The sequence below is a fragment of the Mustelus asterias genome, chromosome 3, assembly GCF_964213995.1.
Source record: "Mustelus asterias chromosome 3, sMusAst1.hap1.1, whole genome shotgun sequence".
NCBI lineage: Eukaryota > Metazoa > Chordata > Chondrichthyes > Carcharhiniformes > Triakidae > Mustelus > Mustelus asterias.
Genome location: NC_135803.1, coordinates 19,329,359 through 19,340,133, shown reverse-complemented (window position 1 = coordinate 19,340,133; position 10,775 = coordinate 19,329,359). Strand labels below are relative to the sequence as shown.

The window sequence follows — 10,775 nt, the reverse complement described above, 5'->3', positions numbered from 1 at the left end:
TTCCCAGGTTGGTGGTGACGTTCACGAGGGATCATAGGTTCAAAGTGAGGGGGGGAGGTTTAACACGGATATCAGAAGGACGTATTTTTTGCAGAGGGTGGTGAGGGCCTGGAATGTGTTGCCGGGCAGGGTGGTGGAGGCGGACACACTGGGAACGTTTAAGACTTATCTAGATAGCCACATGAACGGAATGGGAATGGAGGGATACAAAAGAATGGTCTAGTTTGGACCAGGGAGTGGCGCGGGCTTGGAGGGCCGAAGGGCCTGTTCCTGTGCTGTATTGTTAGACCATAAGACATAGGAGCGGAAGTAAGGCCATTCGGCCCATTGTTCTTTGTTCTTAAATACCTTTCCATTGACTTTAACATCAAGCGCTTTCAGGATTTCTCCAATGATTCAGAGATGCAATGTAGTCAATCCTTATTTAATATTCAGGTTGTGTTTTCTAAAATTGCAACTTTAAGCAAAATGTTACCTGAATCAGATTTTACCACAAGAATTAATGTATTAGTTTATTTATTTATGAGTCATAGTAGGCTTACATTAACACTGCAATGAAGTTACTGTGAAAATCCGCTAGTTGCCACACTCCAGCATCTGTTCGGGTACACTGAGGGAGAACTTAGCATGGTCGATGCACCTAACCAGCACATCTTTCAGACTGTGGGAGGAAACCAGAGCACCCAGAGGAAACTCACGCAGACACGGGGAGAGTGCGCAGACTCCGCACAGTCAGTGACCCAAGCCGGGAATTGAATCCAGGTCCCTGGCGCTGTGAGGCAGCAGTGCTGACCACTGTGCTACCGTGCCGCCCAGCATGTGCCGTACATCAATAAGCTGCCTGTATGGAAAAAAGTTCCAGTTTGTAGAAAAATGGGAGTTATCCCTGGTGTCCAGGCCAATAATTGTCCCTCACTCAACATCACAAAAATGGACTTTATGGCCATTATCACCTTGCTGTTTGTGGGAGCTTGCTCTGTGCAAACTGCCTGCTATATTTCCTCTATTCCAACAACAATTACATTTGAAAGTACTTACTTGGTTGTAAAGTGCTTTGAAATATCTGGCAGTAATGAAAGGTGTCACACAATTGTAAATCTTTATTTTTGGCTTATGCAAGCTGACTTCAAGGTTTTAATAGCAGTCTGGCTCGGAAAACCATAATCACTTCAATCAATCAGGTCAGACCCCATTTGGAATATCGTGAGCAGTTTTGGGCCCCATACCCCATTTATTGAATACAGGAGTTGGAATGTCTTGTTGAAATTGTACAAGACATTGGTACGGCCACAATTGGAATGCTGTGTGCAGCTCTGGTCACCCTATTATAGAAAGGATATTATTAAACTAGAAAGAGTGCAGAAAAGATTTACTAGGATGCTACCGGGACTTGATGGATTGAGTTATCAGGAGAGGCTGGATAGACTGGGACTTTTTTCTCTGGAGCGTAGGAGGCTGAGGGGTAATTTTATAGAGGTCTATAAAATAATGATGGGCACAGATCAGCTAGATAGTCAATATCTTTTCCCAAGGGTAGGGGAGTCTGAAACTCGAGGACATAGATTTAAGTTGAGAGGGGAGAGATACAAAAGTGTCCAGAGGGGCAATTTTTTCACACAGAGGGTGGTGAGTGTCTGGAACAAGCTGCCAGAGGTAGTAGTAGAGGCAGGTACAATTTTGTCTTTTAAAAAGCATTGAGATAGTTACATGGGTACGATGGGTATAGAGGGATATGGGCCAAATGCGGGCAATTGGGATTAGCTTAGGGGTTTTTGAAGAAAAAGGGTGGCATGGACAAGTTGGGCTGAAGGGCCTGTTTCCATGCTGTAAACCTCTATGACTCTATGACCTCAGGAAGGATGTGTTGGCCTTGGAGAGGGTCCAGAGGAGGTTCACAAGAATGATCCCAGGAATGGAGAGCTTGTTGCATGAGGAGTGGTTAAGGAGTCTGGGTCTATACTCGATGGAGTTTAGGAGGATGAGGGGGGATCTAATTGAAACTTACAGAATACTGAGAGGTCTAGATAGAGTGAACGTGGAGAGGATGTTTCCACTAGTGGGCGAGACTAGAATTCGAGGGCACGAACTCAGAGTGAAGGGACGCTTCTTTAAAACTGGGATGAGGAGGAATTTCTTCAGCCAGGGGGTGGTGAATCTGTGGAACTCATTGCCACAGAGGGCCGTGGAGACTAAGTCATTGAGTGTCTTTAAGACAGAGATAGATAGTTCTTGATCAATAAGGGGATCAAGGGTTATGGGGAGAAGGCAGGAGAATGGGAATGAGAATCATATCAGCCATGATTGAATGGCAAAGCAGATTCGATGGGCCAAATGGCCTAATTCTGCTCCTATATCTTATGGTCTAAACTGAACTCCATTGCAAGAATTACAGAACGGTGTGCAAAACCACAGAGTTTCCAATGCAACTTCTATTTCAATAAATCAATCAGACAGATTAAGGCCACAATGGTAAGTGTCGGTCCAGGACACGATAGGCTTCTAAATTAAACACAGCACATTGATAATTTGTGAAAGCTGTAACCTCTTCTTGGCTGGTAACTCAATAAGTGCATTGAACAAAATCAAGTACACAACAAACTAATGCTCGAATATCTTCAATACATTGAGCGACACAGACATTTTTCAACACATTATTTTTATTTAAAATTAAAACCGCTTGGCAGAATAAGTTAACTTTGCCCTCCAAAAGGCAGGTTGTGCACAGTACACTGTACTGTGGCCACAGTTGTCAATATTTGAGCTTGACTGAGCAAATCTGTTCTGGATATTTATCACTGGTTTAACATTGTGGCAGAATATTAACTGCCCAGAGATTTAATTTTTCAAACAGTACAATTTTGAGTTGTGTATAGAGGTAAAAAAAACAATACATAAGAAAAACTTTGACAATATTTGTAACACAGGACCATCCTTTAAAAACAACCCTTCGAGCTTGGTGATACCAAAACTGCTACGCAAATTCTTTTCTTCAAAAAAAAACAAGGTGGGCTGTCATATGAGAAGCTCAGATTAAAGGAGCTAGAATTGTGTCAGGAAGCGTAAGTATAAGACGCCCGTCTCTTCCACACTACCAGAAAGATGTGGAAGCCTTGGAGAGGAAGGTTTACCAGGATGTTGCCTGGACTGGAGGTTTTTGGGTATGAGGAGCCGTATGAGGGATGGCACAGTGGCACGGTGGTTATTACTGCTGCCTCACTGTGCCAGGGACCCGGGTTCAATTCCGGCCTCGGGTCACTGCCTGTGCGAAGTCTGCACATTCTCCCCATGCCTGTGCGGGTTTCCTCCGGGTGCTGCGGTTTCCTCCCACAGTCCAAAGATGTGCAGATTAGATGCATTGGCCATGGTAAATTGCCCCTTAGTATCAGGAAAATTCACAGGGTAAATACATGGGGTTACAGGGATGGGTGGGATTGCTGCTGGTGCAGGTTTGATGGGCTGAATGCCCTCTTTCTGCACTGCAGGGATTCTATGGAGAGGTTGGGTAAACTTGTGGATTTTTTTTCACTGTAAAGACGGAGGCTGAGGGGAGACCTGATAGAAATCTACAAAATTATGAGAGGATGGATAGTCAGAGGCTTTCTCCCAGAGTGGAAGGGTTGGCCACAAGAGGGCACAGGTTTAAGGTGAGAGGTGGGAAGTTTAGGGGAGACATACAGGGAACATTTTTCACACAGAGGTTGGTGGGTGCCTGGAACGCACAGCCAGAGGAGGGGGTGGAAGCAGGCACGTTGGCAATGTTCAAGGTGTAGCTTGGTAGACACATGAATGTGGACGAACAGAGGGATAGAAGCCACGTATTGGCACAGGTTTGGTGGGCCAAAGGGCCGGTCCCTGTGCTGTATTGTTCTTTGTCTGCATACTCAGCAGCTTTCTCTACTTAAGGTCTCATATCCTATGCAGGTTGGTATTTGATTTAAGTCAGCATGTTCCTCTGATCATGGTGGTGTGAAGCCTATCTGTTGCTGCTGAATTGCGTGGAGTTGATCTGTTTTATATGTCAACATTGTGAGCATCCTTTACGTGTCGTATTTGTCATTTCCAAGCATAGGTAATATAAGCTAGCATGTAAATGGTATAAAATACTTCTATGCAGTTTGTAGACAAATGGTATTTTTCAGCAGACCGCTTTGCGTAACATAAGACTCGTACAACATGGGCTTCCTTCCATTGGGAACCCTTCCACAAGTGATTACTCAACAGCAAGAGGTGGATTCTTTAACAACATGATGGAACATTCCTGCCAAGTATGCCTTCTCAATGATACTTGCCTTTAATGCAAATAGTCATTCAAATTTAATAGAAATGTGATTTTTAAAAAAAAATTACTAATTTCTAGATCATCAGAAGGAAATTCAAGCATTTGTTTCAAAAATATTGGTGGAAACTGATCTTAAATGACAACACAATATTGGATCAGCCACTTGTTACTCAGAGAGCATCTCATATTCACCTCTAAAGCTCAATGGAATTTCATATCAGATGCAGTGGCCGGGATTCTCCGGCCGTTCATGCCCCGCCGCTGCCAATGAGGACGGAGGATTTGGCGCTCAGCAAAATCTCGAGTCACCGCAGTGAGACCTGAGAATCCCGCTGGTGTGAACGGCTGGAGAATCCCGCCCAGTATATAATGAGTGACTGATCTGATAAGGGCCGCCTTGCGTTTCCATCAGAGACAAATTCCTACACCATTATATCTTGATGTGGAGATGCCGGCGTTGGACTGGGGTGGGCTCAGTAAGAAGTCTCACAACACCAGGTTAAAGTCCGACAGGTTTATCTGGAATCACGAGCTTTCGGAACACTGCTCCTTCCTCAGGTGAGTCACCTGATGAAGGAGCAGCTCTCTGAAAGCTCATGATTCCAGGTAAACCTGCTGGACTTTAACCTGATGCTGTGAGACGCCTTACTGTTCCCATTATATCTTGAATTGGAGGTCGGAAGTTTCAAAAGACAAGCCTCTAGTCATACTTTCTTTCTGTTCATTTGGGTGCATAGACATTAGAGTTCTATGGATCAACAAAAGACACTGCAATGTATCGTGTTCCATTTGTAGTCGGAAGCCCTTCGTGGAGATGAGTTAATCTTCCTGGGTGTATGAAACTCCAGCCTTTCCTGGGGGAGCTGACAGCACAGTTATATCGATGGAATTTGCAACCTCCACCCTGCAATGAAAAAAGGATAATTTTTCTACATTTTTGAGCAGCTAGAATTAATTTCAGTGTTCAATATTGAAAGAAAAGACTACCGCTGGAGTCTGTGTTAAGTGTCTACATGATGTGGAGATGCCGGCGTTGGACTGGGGTAAACACAGTAAGAAGTTTAACAACACCAGGTTAGAGTCCAACAGGTTTATTTGGTAGCAAAAGCCGCACAAGCTTTCGGAGCTCCAAGCCCCTTCTTCAGGCGAGTGTCTACACACATGTGCTCAGAAGAATCTGTGCTTTCATTTTTCTCAATGACTGTCACACATCTGTAGCAAAATATGACCATTTGTATGGTGGACATAATGCATGAAATCTATCTCAATAACTAAAATAAATATGTAATGTTGAAATAAACACTTCTATGAGGATCAACTTTGTCCCAAAACAAGCAGAGATAAACCATGTTGGAATACGAATTGTGTTACAGACCCCAGAAGAATTAAGTTGTGTTTGTGCGTGTTAGGAATAAGATATTGTTTTAAGTTTAATTTAGTATTTTTTATCTGTGGGTTAAAAAGGTGAAACCTGGGTCTAGCTTCATGTTAGAGTGGAGACAACAAGTCTAGAGCTGTTTGTACAACTTTCATTTTAATGAGGTTTTATGATCCTTGAAGTAGTTCAAAATAAAGTTAAAGTTTATTTATTAGTCACAAGTATGGTTTACATTAACACTGCAATGAAGTTACTGTGAAATTCCCCTAGTGGCCACAGTCCGGCGCCTGTTCGGATCAATGCAGCCAACCAGCACGTCTTTCAGAATGTGGGAGGAAACCCACGCAGGCACGGGGAGAATGTGCAAACTCCGCACAGACAGTGACCCAAGCCGGGAATCAAACCCGGGTCCCTGGCGCTGTGAAGCAGCAGCGCTAACCAATGTGCTACCATTAGGGAAGTTCAGAGAAAAAAAGAGAAAAAACTGCTATTGCCCAGCAACAAAGGTCGAGAAGGAAGGTCCCATGTAGATAGATCAGTGGTTTTTGGTTCAGTTGGTGATTATGCTCTAAGGTGAAGTTTACGTTTCTCGGTGCTGAACCAACCAGCAGATTGCTGAGAAAAATAAGTCTAAAAATCTCAGATGAGTCGCTGTAGAATTAAAGTAACAGTGAAAGTAAAAGAGTTCAGCATCTCAATAGAGATACCAAGTTGTCAGCAGTGGAGTGGGAACTGCAGGGAGCAGGTCCTAAAGTACAGGAGTTGGCAAATCATGTTGCAGCTATATAAAACCTTGGTTAGGCCACATTTGGAGTATTGCGTGCACTTCTGGTCACCACACTATCAGAAGGATGTGGAAGCTTTGGAGACAATGCAAAGAAGGTTCACCGGGATGTTGCCTGGTCTTGAGGGTGTTGGCTATGAGGAGAGGTTGAGTAAACTAGGATTATTTTCATTGGAAAGGCGGAGGCTGAGGGGAGACCTGATAGAGGTCTACAAAATTATGAGAGGCATCGACAGGGTGGATAGTCAGAGGCTTTTCCAAGGGTCAATTACACAGGTTCAAGGTGAGAGGGGAAAGTTTAAGTGAGATGTGCAGGTGAAGTTTTTCACGCAGAGAGTGGTGGGTGCCTGGAACGTCCTGCCAGAAGAGGTGGTGGAAGCAGGTACATTAGCAACATTTTAAGGGGCATCTAGATGGGTACATGAATAGAGAGGAAATAGAGGGATATGGACTGAGTAAGTACAGAAGGTTTTTAGTTAGGGCAGCATGATTGGCACGGACTTGGAGAGTCGAAGGGTCTGTTCCTACGCTGTACTTTTCTTTGTTCTAAAGGAAAAGGAGAAAGGTCCCAAGAAGCCCTTTTCTACGTTATGTCAAAGGAAAGGAACAGGAATCTGGAAAAGGTCCTGTTAAATCAAGGCACGAGTGAGTAGCAGAGGAAGGCTCCAGATTTAAAGAGAGGAAACGACTTGAAGCAAACCAGAGCACTTGGAGGAAACCCATGCGGACATGGGGAGAACGTGCAAACTTTACACAGCCATCCAAGGCTGGAATTGAACCCGGATCCCCGGTGCCGTGTGGCAGCAGTGCTAACCACTGTGCCACCATGGTTAAGTTAAGTTGGCTATTGTTGGCAGCAGAGCAAGTTATCTGGATAGGGTCTGAAGGCTTTAATGGTTGCTTACACTTTATATCATTAACAGATAATGCCAACTGTCTTGAGCACTCTTCAGGGACGATGAATAAAGTCTGAAATAGCATTGAAGATATATGGATAATGCTAATCAGGAAATTCTAACTTTCACTACTGATCTTTAGGAGCATTGTGAATGGGTGGGGGGGGGGGGGGGGGGGGGGGGGCTGGGGGAGAGACTCTTTCACCATCTGCCTCCAAAGGCACCAGCCTGTTAATTGATGCAGTAATTAACAATTTAGCTATTTATTACTCATTTCTGTTATTGGGCAATATCTGTGACATAGGATCTTCACTTCTGCTATTTCAGTGTCATTTTACACTGTCAAGCTGATTGGGGGCAATTTTAGCCAAACATTTCCTTTACAAAAGGAACGTAAAGATGTAAAATGGGTGTTCCATCCAAACCAGTCAGTTTTGACCAAACAGGTTGGGTTAAAAATTACTGGCCAGTTCAGTTCAGTTTCTGATCAGTGGTAACACCAGGATGTTGCTCATGGGAGATGCAGTGATGGTAATACCATTGAATGTCAAGGGGTAATGACTAGGTCTTGCTGGAGATGGTCACTGTCTGTGTCGTGGATACTCGGTCAAATGCTACCGTGACATCAAGGGCAGTCACTCTCACCTCACCCCTCGAGTTCAGCTCTTTTGTCCATCTTCGAACTAAGGCTGTTATGAGGTCAGCAGCTGAGTGACCCTGGCGAAACCCAAACTGAGCGTCCGTGAGCAGGTTACGGCTGACTAAGTGCCACTTGATAGCACTGTGATGACCACTTTCAACACCTTACTGAGAGGCTGAATGGGTGGTGACTGGCCGGGTTGGATTTGTCCTGTTTCTCGTCTACAGGACATACCTGGGCAACTTTCCACATTGCGGTTAGATGCCAGTGTTGTAACTGTACTGGAACAACTTGACGAGGGGCACAGCAAGTTCTGGAGCACAAGTACTACTGCCGGAATATTATCACGGCCCATTGCATTTGCAGTATCCAGTGTCGCCAACCATTTCTTGATATCAGGTGGAGTGAATTGAACTGGTTGAAAACTGATATCTGTGATACTGGGGACCTCCGGAGGAGGCCGAGATGTATTATCCACTCGGCACTTCCGGCTGAAGATTCCTGCAAATGCTTCACCCTGATCTTTCACATTGATGTGCTGGGCTCCACCTTCATTGAGGATGGAAATATTTGCGGAACCTCCTCCTGTGGTGAGTTATTTAATTGTCCACCACCATTCACGGCTGAATGTGGCAGGACTGCAGATATTCGATCTGAGCCGTTGGTTGTGGGATAGCTTAGCTCTATTACCTGCTCTTTGGCACGCAAGTACCCTGTGTTGTGGCTTCACCAGGTTGTCCCCTTATTTTTTAGATAAACCTGGTTTAGCTTCTGGTAGGCCCTCCCGCACTCTGCATTGAACCAGGGTTGACCTCCTGGCTTAATGGCAATAGTAGAGTGGGGGATATGCTGGAACATGAGGTTACAGATTGTGGTTGAGTGCAATTCTGCTGCTGATGATGGCCATGATGTGGAGATGCCGACGTTGGACTGGGGTAAACACAGTAAGAGTTTTAACAACACCAGGTTAAAGTCAAACAGGTTTATTTGATAGCAAATGCCATTTGCTACCAAATGTTGTTAAAATTCTTGCTGATGATGGCCCACAGAGTCTCATGAATGCCCGGTCTTGAGTTGCTAGAAATCTATTCTATTTAACACAACATGATGGAGGATATCCTCATAGTGAAGATGGAACTTAGTCTCCACAAGGACTGTGTGGTGGTTACTCCTACCGATGCATCTGCAACGGGCAGGTTGGTGAGGGTGAGGTCGAGGTCAAGTATGATTTCCCCTCTTGTTGGTTCCCTCACTACCTGCTGCAGTCCCATTCTAGCAGTTACGTCCTTAAGGTCCCAGCCGGCTCGATCTGTGGTGGTTTACCGAGCCACTCTTGGACACTGAAGTTCCCCACCCAGAGTGCACTCTGCACCCTTGCCACTCTAAATGCTTCCTCCAAGTGGTGTTCAAAATTGGGGAGGACTGATTCATCAGCTGGGGGGCGGGGGGGGGCAACAGTACTTTGTACTCAGCAGGAGGTTTCCTTGCCCATGCAACTTTATGGCTTCCTACTCTTGTAGTCAATTCCCCTCACAATAAACAATAATATTCTATTAGCTTTCCTAATTTCTTGCTGTTACTGTATACTTGCCTTTTGTGATTCATGCACTAGGACACCCAGATCCCTCTGCACCTCAAAGCTCTGCAACCTCTCACCATTTAGGTAATAAACATTTTTATTCTTCCTGCCAAATTGATAATTTCACACAGTATACTACATTTGCCAGGTTTTTGTCCACTCACTTGACCTATCCCTTTGTAGCCTCCTTACCTCCACTTTACAATTTATTTTCCTACCTATTTTTGTCTCGGCAGCCAATTTAGCAACCATATCTTCAGTCCCTTCATCCAAGTTATTTATATAAATGATAAAAAGTTGAGACCCAGCACTGACCCCAGTGGCACACCATTCATTACATTCTGCCAACCAGAAAAAAAAATTATACCAACTCTGATTTCTGTCAGCTAGCCAATCTTCAATCTGTGCCAATATGTTACCCTCTATACCATGAGCTATTATTTTCCGCAATAGCCTTTCATGTGGCACCTTGCCAAATGCAGTCTGGAAATCCAAATATGGCACATTCACCACTAGCCTGCAATTTCCAGCTTTCTCCCTCCCTTTTTGAACAAAGAAGTTACATTTGCCATCTTCCAATCTGATGGAACCTGCCCCAAACCGAGGGAATTTTGGCAAAATAAAACTAACACATCAACTATCGCAACAGCCACTTCTTTCAGGAAAAGCAGACCAATAGCAAATAAGTCAGGTCATGTGGTCTCGATTTTCTGAGGAGGAGACGCACTGATGAATGAAATTTGCTTTGACTGTGAGGAGGGTAGTTTTCCTGTCCCGCCCGCCATGGGAATTGTAGTGGGCGGGGGGCGGACCATGCAAAGGTCTGTTGACCTTGGGTGGGATTTTCCGGTTTTGAGGTGAGTGCAAGTGGAAAATCCCACACTTGCTCTTTGTGTTCAATTATTCTCTGCAAAATAAAACATTTTAACAATTTGTATCTTGGCTCCTATCACCAATTTATTTATTCCACCTTTGAAAGTCTTTGAGGTCTTGCTGCAATTGTACAAGGTACTGGTGAGGCTGCAACTGCAGTACTGTGTGCAATTTTGGTCCCCTTATATGCGGAAGGATATATTGGCCTTGGAGGGAGTACAGAGAAGGTTCACCAGGTTGATACCGGAGATGAGGGGGTTAGCTTATGAGGAGAGATTGAGTAGATTGGGTCTGTACTCGTTGGAGTTTAGAAGGCTGAGGGGAGATCTTATAGAGACATATAAGA

General features: G+C 44.5%; 1 protein-coding gene across 3 annotated transcripts in view; it reads right to left on the bottom strand.

Annotated features, from left to right (window-relative positions):
* Window positions 1-2,411: 2,411 nt before the first annotated feature.
* Window positions 2,412-10,775, bottom strand: part of plod2 (procollagen-lysine, 2-oxoglutarate 5-dioxygenase 2) — a 159,986-nt gene continuing 151,622 nt past the window's right edge. For 2 of the 3 annotated variants that reach the window (XR_013496414.1, XM_078205513.1), the window contains one exon: window positions 2,645-5,183. Coding sequence is in view for 2 of the 3 variants with exons in the window: in XM_078205513.1 (XP_078061639.1) it covers window positions 5,028-5,183 (156 nt within the window). In the remaining variant the exon portion in view is untranslated. Of the gene's footprint in view, window positions 5,184-10,775 lie in introns of all 3 variants that reach the window. The other variant, XM_078205521.1, reaches the window with a different exon arrangement.